The sequence below is a fragment of the Lathyrus oleraceus genome, chromosome 2 (genome assembly GCF_024323335.1).
Source record: "Lathyrus oleraceus cultivar Zhongwan6 chromosome 2, CAAS_Psat_ZW6_1.0, whole genome shotgun sequence".
NCBI classification, from domain to species: domain Eukaryota; kingdom Viridiplantae; phylum Streptophyta; class Magnoliopsida; order Fabales; family Fabaceae; genus Lathyrus; species Lathyrus oleraceus.
The window spans coordinates 373,091,857-373,105,828 of record NC_066580.1 but is presented as its reverse complement, the minus strand read 5'-3'; the positions used below and the strand labels follow the sequence as shown (position 1 = coordinate 373,105,828).

Below are 13,972 nucleotides of genomic sequence, written 5' to 3'. Positions count from 1 at the left end.
TCTGCATGCATGACTAACTAATCATGAATGATTGGATGACTGACTGTTATAGAGTATAGAATATGTGTAGCAACCACTTATCTTCTGACTTCCTCTGATGTGTGTTGTCGTTGATGTTTTTACTACTACTATTGTTTACTCTGTGCGTGGTGTGCTTAATGCTCAACTTATGGTTCATATCTTGTATGTTTCTGAAGAATGTTATTTTGCCAACATTTACAAAAATGGGAAATTATTTATCATTTTTGGATTGACAACATTATGAAAAACAACATGGTATGAACAAATGTTGAACATGGTGTTCTAGCTGATGTGGCACATTTGGCCTCGACTGCTTTTGTGAAGAAAGTCACATGTGGGAACAAATGTCTCAGCATGTGGCCTTTATTTGCAGGACAAAGCCATTGGTGTATGCACTCGTTTTTGAACTGACTATAGGGCGTGTGTTTTTTACTTGTACAACAAGGGTTGTTGTTATCTTTTAGCAATCTGATTTGTTTGATTATTTAATTAAACTTAAATTTAAATAAAGAAGATTTTAAGTTTGAATTCAAATCAAATTAAATCTTTTATGGAGCATATATGGAGAAACAAATCCTAACCGAATCTCCCTCATTTTTGGATGAGATCAATGCCAAAATCCAAGGATAAAAACCCAATTATGAATCTCTCTCTCTCTCTCTCTATCTATCTATCTATCTATCTATATATATATATATATATATATATATATATATATATATATATATATATATATATATATATATATATATATATATATATATATATATATATAAAATCATTTCATGCCTTGAAAACTAAGAGCTTTAGTGATAATTTAGGTTTTAGGCAGAGTCTTTTAATTGTATTTCTTTTACACCACGCTATTTCTTCATTCATATCATAACGCATAATTGTTTGTTTGTTTAGTTGAGTTTTATTCAATATTCGTCATTGTGTTTGTTGATGTTGATCACTTAAAATTAGTGATTGAGAAAAAGTGATGAGTTCTCATCTTTAGGTCTCTCCCTAAATAAAAAGACATTGAGAGTATAATTTAAAAAAAGGGTATTGAGCAAGGTGCTTGTTCATCGAAGACACTTTGTACTAATTCTATTAGTGAGTGAATTTCTTTTTTTGGGTAGAGTATCCTCCTTACGAAAGTGTTGTTTGCACCGAACAGAGTTACCAATTCTCGTGTGTTCTTTATTTCTTTTACCTTGTTTATTGTTGTTGTCATAATGTATTTATTCTGGTATAACAAGTTGGACAAGTTGTCCCAAACATCTGGTCCAAAGTCTGTCCTCTAAGGAACAAAATTTTATAGACTAAAGAAGATGAATCTCTAACCGTTGGTGTTGATTTTCGATACGATAGTGTGGGATAGACCTGCATGGTTAACACTCCAACGTCTAATTCAGTTCAAGATTCGAGATCAGGGTACTAAAAAATAGATAAAAAAAGTGTACATCTTTGCGTTAAATGACTTTTATACCTTGGATTACGTAGGGTGGATTGACATAAAGTTGTCTCTTAGTAATTTAAATCTTGACTACTCACTACTAACTATGTCTGCATGCATGACTAACTAATCATGAATGATTGGATGACTGACTGTTATAGAGTATAGAATATGTGTAGCAACCACTTATCTTCTGACTTCCTCTGATGTGTGTTGTCGTTGATGTTTTTACTACTACTATTGTTTACTCTGTGCGTGGTGTGCTTAATGCTCAACTTATGGTTCATATCTTGTATGTTTCTGAAGAATGTTATTTTGCCAACATTTACAAAAATGGGAAATTATTTATCATTTTTGGATTGACAACATTATGAAAAACAACATGGTATGAACAAATGTTGAACATGGTGTTCTAGCTGATGTGGCACATTTGGCCTCGACTGCTTTTGTGAAGAAAGTCACATGTGGGAACAAATGTCTCAGCATGTGGCCCTTATTTGCAGGACAAAGCTATTGTTGTATGCACTCGTTTTCGAACTGACTATAGGGCGTGTGTTTTTTACTTGTACAACAAGGGTTGTTGTTATCTTTTAGCAATCTGATTTGTTTGATTATTTAATTAAACTTAAATTTAAATAAAGAAGATTTTAAGTTTGAAGTCAAATCAAATTAAATCTTTTATGGAGCATATATGGAGAAACAAATCCTAACCGAATCTCCCTCATTTTTGGATGAGATCAATGCCAAAATCCAAGGATAAAAACCCAATTATGAATCTCTCTCTCTCTCTCTCTATCTATCTATCTATCTATCTATCTATCTATCTATCTATCTATATATATATATATATATATATATATATATATATATATATATATATATATATATATATATATATATATATATATATATATATATATATATAAAATCATTTCATGCCTTGAAAACTAAGAGCTTTAGTGATAATTTAGGTTTTAGGCAGAGTCTTTTAATTGTATTTCTTTTACACCACGTTATTTCTTCATTCATATCATAACGCATAATTGTTTGTTTGTTTAGTTGAGTTTTATTCAATATTCGTCATTGTGTTTGTTAATGTTGATCACTTAAAATTAGTGATTGAGAGAAAGTGATGAGTTCTCATCTTTAGGTCTCTCCCTAAATAGAAAGACATTGAGAGTATAATTTAAAAAAAGGGTATTGAGCAAGGTGCTTGTTCATCGAAGACACTTTGTACTAATTCTATTAGTGAGTGAATTTCTTTTTTTGGGTAGAGTATCCTCTTTACGTAGGTGTTGTTTGCATCGAACTGGGTTATCAATTCTCGTGTGTTCTTTATTGCTTTTACCTTGTTTATTATTGTTGTCATAATGTGTTTATTTTGGTATAACAAGTTGGACAAGTTGTCCCAGACATCTGGTTCAATGTCTGTCCGCTAAAAAACATAATTTCATAGGCCGAAGAAGATGAATCCCTAATCGTTGGTGTTGATTTTCGATACGACAGTGTGGAATAGACTTGTCAAGTTAACACTCCAATATCAAAATCAGTTCAAGATTCAAGATCAGAATATTGAAAAATAAAGATAAAAATAGTGTACAACATATTTCACGTGAAATGACTTTTATAACTTGGATTATGTAGGTAAAGAAAATTCGTGACCTGTCTTTATTCCCCAGTATAACCACAAGTTGGTCTTAGCATAATTGAATGTAACATAGTTGAATTGCTACAATTGAATATTTGTTATTCTCATGTAACATTTTATTTAATTCTAGGGGTTGACAGTGCTAATATTATATTATTCCCTACATATAAAATATATTTGACATTAAAAAAGAAAAAAAGTTATTTTCTAGTAGTGTCTCGTTTCCGATTTGTCAAAATAGAACATTTTTCCCATTTGTCAAAATCTGCTAGATTGTCTAATTTCTTTGTTTAACTACTTCCATGAGACCCACTTTAAATATGCACGATAAAAATACTAATCACATTACGTCAATATCTTCACTAACAAGTCTCAACAATGTTCATTTTAATCAAATCGAATACAAATGAATCTTAATGAATTTTCAAAAGTATCCTATCGATCGAGTGGAGAATAACAACCAAAGAAAGAAGAGGAATCATGAAGAGGGAATGCTTAATTATAATAAAAGAATAATAAAAAACTTGCACCAAAGTGCCATTAGATTCTCGTAATCGAAGGTGCCATAGAATAAGAATTGATTATGTTGGTTGTTGTAATAGTTGGTTGTGAAGATTTTACGTATATCTTTTTTCACTCACAGATTTGGTCGAGTTTATATTGGCTAAATATCTTTGAGGAGAATATAGACATATTCTGAAAATTGGTTTTATTTTATCATCATCTTTTCTTTTACAAACAGTAGCGTGTGTGTGTTCAGTGTTTTGTCTTTATTATTTATATTCAGTTTACATGTAAACTAGAATCAATGTTATCTCATCTCAAATTCCTAGCTCAAGACATCTTTGTCCTAATGTCACTATTACGATTATTTTGGTGGAATCAATTCTCATATTTAATTTAAAAAGTATTCAAAAAAAAGTTTTAAATGAAAAAATTCGAATAAATGTTTTTCAGAACATATTATTTAGTTATTTTATTTTTTTTAATAATTATTTTTGAGTGTTTAAATTTCAAAAAATAAAGATTATCTTGAATAGTTATTTTATAAAATTATTTCTGAGATATATCTATTTAAGAAATAATGTGATCTTTAATATATTTTAATTTTATATTTTATATTTTAATTTTAAAAAATATATATTATTATAATTTTTTTTAAATATATATTTTTATTTTAAAACATAAAACAAACGAACTCAATTGTTAAAAATTTATTTTTGTTGGAGAAAATGACCCATTATTAAGTAATATACCTTATCATTTTTTAGTCGAGGCTAGCTAGCTACAAAGGGATCCCATACGCACACAGAGGAGATAGAAAGAACTGACAAAAAATGCCGACGCTTAAAATGATAGAGAATATGCAGACCCTCTGAAATTCGTTGAAAACATACAATCAATTACAACACCAATGTGGGACATCTATTCCTTCTTGTACTACACAGCTTTTTAATTATTATATATCTTATATCTTATTTGCTTTTATAAAAATTATTTGAATTCTAATATGTGAAACATGTTTCTTAATAAAAAATCCATCTCTTAATGTGATGCGTGTCATCTCTTAAGCATGAACACGTCCGATATATACACAAACACATATTTTTAGAAGTGTTACATAACTTACAAATCAATGTTGTTTTTTAACTAGCTTTTTATCTTTTTCCTCGACGTGTTTTATGTGTCAAATGGGGGGATCAATTTCTAGTGATTGCGTCTAATTCATATACCACAACACTTGATGGAATTCTTTGAACCACCATTCTTTGGTTGTCTTGAGTAATTTGTTGATTCAATTCAAGATCACCTTCTTGACGGCTTCAGCTTATTAATTAGTTTAGACAAATATGTACTTGTGTTAGATGGGATTTTTGAAAGGGTAAGAATCTCAAGAAAGGATGAAGGTGAAGGTACACTGATGACATATACGTAAAAGTTTTGGTTCGACTAGATTTGGGACTTAGTTTTTTGGGATGTTGTAACAACATTTCGACCGTGTGGTATTCTCGACAACAGCGAATGGGTCGAAAAGGCGGTTATTTGAGCATGCAGATGTCATGTTGAAACATGAATAATTACCTATGACTTTCTTTCTAAAGGATACATGGAGGGAGCACAAAGATGGGATGCATGAAAAGCTTCACGTGGAGAACTCTAAAGATATGAATGTTAGAAGTAGTTATTTTCGTACTTGTATATATAGGAGTTCATTTGTTAAATTCAAGTGTGTTTATTTTATTACAGAAATATCACATAAAACTCAAAGTACTGGCGTCCAGAGAAAAGAGTCATGGCTGAGAGAATGTATGAACAATGAAATATCATTCTTTACTTTTGATGCTAAGTATTTAAATTCTCTTTTATTTTGCCTCATCAATTTACCTTCGATCTTGTTCAAGTTACATTGCTTTATACTTTCAGTCTTTGTTACATTTTCTTTATATTTTTAAAGTAGTCGAAGTCGACATCTCTTATATCCTTTTAGTCACATAAATCACTATTCCAACTAAGTCGAAAATAGATTGTCTATCAATAGAGACTTAAAACAAGATTTTTGGCAATATGTCCTAGGATTCACTAGTTGATCCTGCAAGTAACCTTTAATTAAGAGACTAGCGATTGTTTACCAATTTTCAGCGTAAACAAATTGGCACATCCAATTGGACTTGTCCTAAGTGTCATATGTTTTTTACTGATATTCTTGTGTTTCTCTCTTTTAAAACTTATTATGTGTCCATGCGTTTTTTAGGTAGCTTGTATGCAATTAAGGAGTGGAAAGACTTTATCCAAAATGATGTGTCCTCCTGTAGAAAATGTCAATCCCCGTAACAATCCTTAAAATGTAGTGCAACAACCAACCGTGTTGACGGTTGAAGAGCTGATTATCTCTACACCGGTTACGATAACTGCTCTGGTGGGGTCAACAATGTTAGTTGCAAGGATACCATCACATGGGGCATCACCTCACCGCAATCAGGGAATCCTCTTACTAACCCTGCAACTACGAGACCTTTATTTGGATTTTCAATGCCACCGGCTGACAGAGACTACCCTTACGGTATGCCAACGTCCATGATGGCTAACCTTCAACCAAATATGTCAACCTTTAGTGACAATGCAGAGGCCACAACGCCATTATACAATCCTTATAATTCCTATGCGTCAACCATCGATAATTTGGCACGATCTGAAGGGATAAATTATATTCCCAAGAATATGCCATCTTTAAATACGACCTCTTTGATGGCTATGAGGCAACAAATGGATGAGAGTAATTTAGAATTAGTTAATACTCTCACCCAATAAATTAGAACCATTTTCAACCCTTTGATTGCAAATACGAATCAAACTTATGAAGTATTGGAAAATCAAATGGAGTGTATTGCTGATTTCTTTGGCACACCTCTAGTGCAAGTGCGGCCTACCCCACAAATATCAAACATTAGGTTGGTCGATGCTCCGGAAAATTGGACAACACAAGCCACTGTAGGCCAAAACCAAGGGTTTCAACCAAAACCTCCCCCAAGCAGAGAAGAGGTGGAGAAAATAGAACAAAATAACCCTAGGCCTTTGATCGTGCAGAGAAACCAAAATGTTGACCAAGTGCTTAGATAAGTCGAAAAAAACAATTTTGGAGGGTAAAATAACATAGCAAATATGGTCGAACAAATTTTGGCAGATAATGGCCTCAAAGTTTACCAAGTTCAGTGGAGACCCCAATGAGTCGACTGTAGAACATGTTGCCCGATACCAGACCGAGGCAGGCGACATAGCAAACAATGAGAATTTGAAGATGAAATACTTTCATTCCCTTATTCTCTGATGAAGAATGCCTTCACTTGGTTCGCAACTCTCCCTCTACACTCTGTTCAATCATGGATTCAGTTGGAGAGATTATTCCATGAAAATTTTTATATGGGACAATCGAAAATTAGTTTGAAGGAATTGGCAAGTGTTAGGCGAAAGGTCCTTAAGTCGATAGACGACTATTTGAATAGGTTTAGACTTCTCAAGGCAAGGTGTTTCACACAAATGCTTGAGCATGATTTAGTCGATATGACCACTGGTGGCCTAGACTATTTAGTTAGGAAGAAGCTAGACACCCGATACCTTAGGGACATGGCACAATTGGAAGATAGGGTTCTCCAAGTCAAATGCATGAAAGCTGAAAAGGCCAGGACAAGTAAGTATCACAAAAAAAAAGTCACTTATATAGAAACAAATGATTACGTCTCTAATATAGGTGACGAATATTTTGAAGAGGGTGAGGTCAATGTAGCTGAACTTAATCCAGGGCCTCCTTATGTTTGTAAATTGCTTAAACCATCGAATGGGAAAAATCTTGTCGAAACTAGAAAAAATGAGAAATTCGCCACTAGAACTTACACTTTTTATATTACAAAATATGACCAAATATTTGATTTGTTGGTCGTAGATGGTCATATTATAGTACCTTCTGGCCTAAAAATTCCTCCTTTAGAACAAAGGAAGAATAGAGGTTTCTGTAAGTACCATAATTTCCTAGGTCATAAAACTTCTCAATCTGTGCTTTTTAGGGATTTGGTTCAGAAAGCTCTGAAAGATGGAAGGTTGAAATTCGGCGAAAAGATAAAGACATCAATGAAAGTGGATTCAGATCCCATGTAGGCAGAAGATTCTTATTATGTCGAGCCTATTGAGATCTTGATGGTCGAATTTGTTGAGGGCTCCAACATGGAAGTTGACAGGGGTGAACAAATCTTCGTTGTCGCCGATTCTGACATGCAAGTAGTATATTTGCAGTCTAAAGAGGGATTAATTTGATTTCCTTGAGCGTTGCAAGCTCAACGATTCTAAGACCATGCTTTGCCCATGTTGTAGTGTCATATTTGATGAAGAGGCGGAAAAGAAGCTAGAGGGCACAAGGAGTTTCGACCCTAGAAGAGGATGGGGTAGAAGTCAGGTTGTTAGGTTTGCCCCGAACAATGGGGGAAGACCTCATAGAAACAAAGAGTATAGGAGGCAGTTTCAACAGCCTTGGTAGAAAACTTTTCGATAACCAGCAAGTGCACCTAGGGAACAATTGGTGAAGCCTACTAAAGAAAGAGGGGTGAATCACCCTAAATGGAAGGAGGTTGACCCCAAGGTGGGGAGGCCAAGTCACAAAGGGTAGAAAGAGTCGAAGGGGAAATTTTATGTCCCTCCGACCTACAAGGGTAACAATCCCATGATGCGTAGCCAATGGAGGTGTCATTAAAGTAAAAATAAGGATGAAAAGGAAGCCTTCACAACTTAGTGTGATTCCCTAAAGGCAAAGCATAATGCAGCTGCATCAAAGGTTCATAAGAAGCCTTACCCAAAGAGATTCAACAAGGAGGACCATCTGACACTTGTTCCAAAGATGAGTTAGAAGGAGGCCAGCATGGGAAAAGAGGCGACAATGGTGAGGGAAAAGTCGCCCAAATATTCTCCACAATCTAAGGAGGAAGCTCCAGAGTATACTCCCTATCCTGAAGAGGAAGAGACCCAGTATACTCCTTAACCGAAAGATAAAGACCGGAGTACACTCCCTAATCTTATGATTAAACGGTCGAAGACAACTTCGGCGACGAGTCAGAGGATGAATTGAAAATTAATTATGGCATCGTCTTAGTGCTACCAGTTGAATACGACAGGGTGTCTGAAGTGTCAGAAGTCGAAGAGGACTTTGTCCAAGATGGGGCTGCTAACCAGAAGCCTCTGTGTTATTGTGTTTGAAAGGGATGACCCGTGTATTATGTACCACAAAAAACCCCTATTTATTAGGGCGAAGGTAGACAACTTTGTCGTCAACAAAGTATTTGTGGATGAAGGCGCGACATAAAATATAATGTCGTACTCACTATTCAATAAAATGGGGAAGAGAAATGAAGATCTCAGGCCCTATAATATGGTGTTGTCCAATTACGAGGGGAAAACCAGCAACATACTAGGTGCGATCCAGGTTTACCAATCTATTGACTCGACTTCCAGATCGAGATTATTCATGGTCATCAAGTCCAATGATAATTATAACCTTTTTCTTGGAGGTAAGTCGATACACAGATTGGGGAGGTGCCTTCAACGCTGCACCAAAGAGTTTCCATTTGGAGAGAGGATGATATCGTCTAGAAAATAGAAGTCGACCAAAGTTACTACAAAGTTGAAGTGGGAAAGGTTAGAAGAAGATACTTCGATAGGAACTTAGAAAAAATACCTCAATGTCATGTCGTAGAGAAGTGTATACCTCTGAGAAAGGCTCCACTTACACATTGAACCTACACCCAAACTATGGGATTATCAAGGACAAGGAGCAGGTAGAGAGTGAACCTATCGAAGAAGGAAGTCTACCTCCTACAGGGTGGATAATGATCAATGAGAATTACTATTGAGTCAAGATCTTTGGCTCGGAGTTTGGCTTATACGGCCGAAACATAATAAACTTGGCCTTAGAGGTCGAGGTTTCTCAGAATATGGCTTTTGAAGCCAATGTCGAAAGCTCCAAGAATCGTGGAGGTGGCCATATGGACCAGACAACAGCTTCAGAGAGGCGGATGCTCAACTGCATTTATGACAATGAGCCTTTGGGGTTTGCAAAAGACTCACTTGAAACTAACAAGAAAATGCAGGCCCAGGACCCTTTAGAGGAGATAGACCTGTGCAAAGGAGCGGCGAAGTGACCAACTTACATCAGTGCCAAGATCGAACCAAGCATGAAAAAGAAATTGGTCGAGCCACTCAAAAATTATAAAGACTGTTTCGCATGGGATTACAACGAAATGTCAGGGTTAAGCCGAGACATGGTGGAATTAAAGCTACCAACTCGACCTGGAAAGAGGTCGGTGAAACAGTTACCAAGGAGGTTCGCACCAGAGATAATGATAAAGATCAAGGAAGAGATCAAAGGCTTCTCAGAAGTAAGTTCATAATAACCGCCAAGTACATCAAATGGTTAGCTAATATTGTTCCATTTATAAAGAAAAATGGTACACTTAGAGTTTTCATAGACTTTAGGGATCTAAATAATGCTACGCATAAATATGAGTACCCCATGCATGTGGCATAAATGCTAGTCGATTCAACCCCAAGTCATGAATATTTAAGTATGTTAGACAGGTACTCTGGTTATAACCAAATGTTTATAGATGAAGAAGACGTACCTAAGATAGTGTTTCGATGCTCGGGTGCGTTAGGCACTTATGAATGAATAGTGATGCCCTTTGGTCTGAAAAACGCTGAGGCGACTTACCAAAGAGCTATGAATTGTATGTTTCATGACTTCATCCGGACTTTTATGCAAGTCTACATCGATGGCATAATCATAAAATCCTCATCAGAAAATGGTCACTTAGACCATCTTCTACAGTCCTTTTAGAGGATGAGGAAATATGGATTGAAAATGAATCCATTAAAATGTGCTTTCTCTGTTGGTGCAGGAGATTTCTTAGGATTCATGGTGCACAAGAAAGGCATAAAGATCAATCAGAGCAAGACAAAAGCGATTGTTGATCTCAAGACTCCTTCGACAAAGAACCAACTTCAATCTTTGTTTGGAAATATAAATTTCCTGAGAAGGTTAATCTCCAAACTAAGTGAAAAAATCCTTCATTCTCGCCACTACTTCGAATCAAGAAAGATAGTGACTTTATTTAGGGAAGTGAGCAGCAAGAGGCTTTTAACAACATCAAGCAATATCTGATGAGGCCTCCAGTTTTATTGCCCCAAAGTAGAAATAGGAGCATGGAATAATACATAGATGCATCAGAGTCGACTATAGGCAGTATGTTAGCATAGGAGGCTGATAATGGTGTCGAGAGATCCACATATTACCTCAGTCAAATTTTGATAGATGCAAAAACTAGGTATAACCTGATTGGAAAGTTATGTTTATGCATATAGTTTTCATGTACAAAATTGAAGCATTGTATTAAACCAGTGGACGTTTATGTTTACTCTCATTCCGACGTTATTAAGCATATGTTATCTAAACCTATTTTGCATAGGCGATTAGGAAAGTGGGCCCTAGCGCTTACTGATTATTCATTGACTTATTGTCTTTTGAAAGCAGTAAAAGGACAAATTGTCACAAACTTCATTGTTGACCATTCAATGGTCGAAATAATGGAGAAGTATGTAAGAACAAGGCCTTGAAGGATATACTTCTACGATTCCAGGAATAAGGATGGCTCCAGAGTGGGTATCTTTATCCTTTCGCTGGAAAACATACCAACCAAGTTTAGGTTTAAGATCAAAGGGTCGTGTTCCAATAGCGAGGTCGAATACGAAGCTCTGATAACAGGCCTCCATATTTTATTGGATTTGTGAGAAAGAGATGTCAAAATAAAGGGAGATTTGGAGTTGGTGGTTCGACAATTGAAGAAAGAATATAAATGCATCAAAGAGAACTTGATGTTATCAGAGATAACCTTTTTTTGAAACGTTTTGACCATATTTCAATTGACCATATCCCTCGATTGGAAAATCAGGAAGCCAATGATTTGTCTCAGATAACTTCAAGATACAAAATCTCTATGGAAAGGTTATAAGATTTAGTCAAGATTAAAGAAAAAATTGTCTCGAAGGAGAACCCTAATGATACATTGTCAATGCCAAAACTTAGGGGGCATCTGAATGTGATAATTCATAAAACTTAGAGAACCCTGAGTTTGATAAATGTTTGAACCACGAAGTTTTGGCCATTGACTTAATGTCAAACAATGATTGGCGAAGACCTATAGTCAAATATTTACGAAATCCAACGGGAGCAACCGATAGGAAATTCAAATACATAGCTTTGAGTTATGTGGTTATGGGTAACAAATTATTGAAAAATACTCCTTAAGGACTTCTCCTTAAATTCCTAGGAGAAAGTGAAATGTATTTGGCAGTCTCTAAGGTGCATATGGGATCATGTGATTCCCACCAGGTCGGGCACAAGATGAAATGGTTGTTATTTCGACTAGGGGTATCCTGGCCAACTATGTTGAAAGATTGCATTGATTTCTCCAAAGGTTGCCAAGAATGCCAGAAGTATTCAGGTTTCCAACATGTGCCTGCTAGTGAGTTGCACTCGATAGTAAATTTATGGCCTTTCAGAGGTTGGGCTTTAGGAATGATTGGAGAAATCAAACCTTCATCGTCAAAAGGGAATATGTATATTTTGGTGGGAATAGACTATTTCACTAAGTGGATAGAAGTCATACCTTTGCCTAATGTCGACCAAAAGGGGGTAATAAGTTTCATCTAGAATCACATTATATACAGATTTGGGATACTTGAAACTATTACCATAGACCAAGGTTTGATTTTCACAGGGTGCAAAATGGTGGAGTTTTCCTTAGAAACAAGTTTCAAATTGTTAGCTTCAACACCATATTATGCCTAAGCTAACAGTCCAGTCGAAGCGGCAAACAAGATATTAATTGGTTTGATAAAAAAACATGTGGGTTAGAAGCCAAAGAATTTACATAAAACCATAAGCCAAGTTCAATGGGCATGTCGCAATTCTCCTAAGGAGTTAAATAATTCCACACCATTCTGATTTGTTTATGAGCATGACATAGTGTTACCTTTGGAAATTCACCTGCATTCAATTAGGATTCAAAGGCAATTTGAGATCCCAACTGAGATTTATTAGGGAATGATGTTCGACGAGTTGTTTGAGTTAGATGAAGATAAACTAACCGCTCTAGATGTCTTGATGAGACAAAATGAGAGAGTTGGTAAAGCGTATAATAAAAAAGTTAAGTCCAAAACATTCAATTTGGACGACTTAGTTTGGAAAGTCATACTGCCCATGGATCGAAAAGATAGAATGTTAGTAAAATGGTCCCAATTGGGAAGGAAGATTTAAAATTCTACAAGCGTTTTCGAATAATGCATATGAGATTGAATAATTGACCCCTGGAGGTCGAATCCTACGAATAAACGACAAGTATCTATAACAATATATGCTTATTTTGCAGGAAGTACACATCGAAGAAGAATAAATAATAAATTCAAAAAACAAGAAGGCTTTGATAGACTTTAACATTGTCAAAATTCCACAAAGGGCATACCTAAAGATTACATCATTTTAAATATCAAAACATTGCCACAGACAGCGAAAAGATGTGTCAACTAAAATAAATCAGGTTGCAGCCCTAGAAAGGGAAAGTAAGCCCGAGTCGTTCATATTGAATAGTGGTTGAAGTAAGTCAACGCCCAACTTGAGAGATGATCGAGGCATGTGAGGAAATCTCGTTTTCAAGGGAAGCGATTGTCTCCAGATGTTGGATCCCTTTTTTAGTCTCTTTATCTAGATGGATCTGGATGACTCTTTGGAGATTGGTCTTTTTAGTTTCAGCGTCTTGCACTTTCTTCTACAAAGCCTCTATTTATTTCTTACAGCTAGTAATATTGGCATCCAAAGCAGCAACAACATTATCCTCTTGGCGAAGACTTCCCTCTAGGTCTTCAACACACTGGTCATACTCATTGGCTAAGTTACACACTTTTTAACTCTCAATCTCCTTAGGCGCCATTTTTGTCTTTGCATCATGTTTTCTAGAAATCTGCAAGAACTTGGTCAAATAGTTGCCCAAGGGTGACAAGGAAATCAACCACTTCGATGGGAGCATCAGGGACATCTAGTTCCTTAAATAGAGCTTTGATATTGTAGCGGTAGATGAAATACTTCTCCAAAACCTTAAAAAGGTTTATTCCTAAAACAATGGTCTTCAAGTGTTTCAAAACTCGTGAGTGGTCTTAGGTCTAGTTGTACCTCCAGAAACGGTCGAAGAACTCAAACACCTATCAATAGAGTTGCCTTTACTACTCAGTACCATCTTCATATAGGCTTGGTATTTTCTTTCTTTAGTGCA

At 35.5% G+C, this 13,972-nt stretch overlaps 1 protein-coding gene across 1 annotated transcript; it reads left to right on the top strand.

Moving 5' to 3' along the window:
• The first annotated feature begins 7,028 nt into the window (after window positions 1-7,028).
• Window positions 7,029-7,760, top strand: LOC127123317 (uncharacterized). Its single transcript, XM_051053546.1, has one exon. It carries the CDS (start codon window positions 7,029-7,031, stop codon window positions 7,758-7,760), a length of 732 nt encoding a protein of 243 aa, XP_050909503.1.
• Window positions 7,761-13,972: the final 6,212 nt, after the last annotated feature.

Coding starts and splice junctions, on each gene's coding strand:
- LOC127123317 (XM_051053546.1), top strand. CDS start 7,029: ATGGGACAATCGAAAATTAGTTTGAAGGAATTGGCAAGTGTTAGGCGA.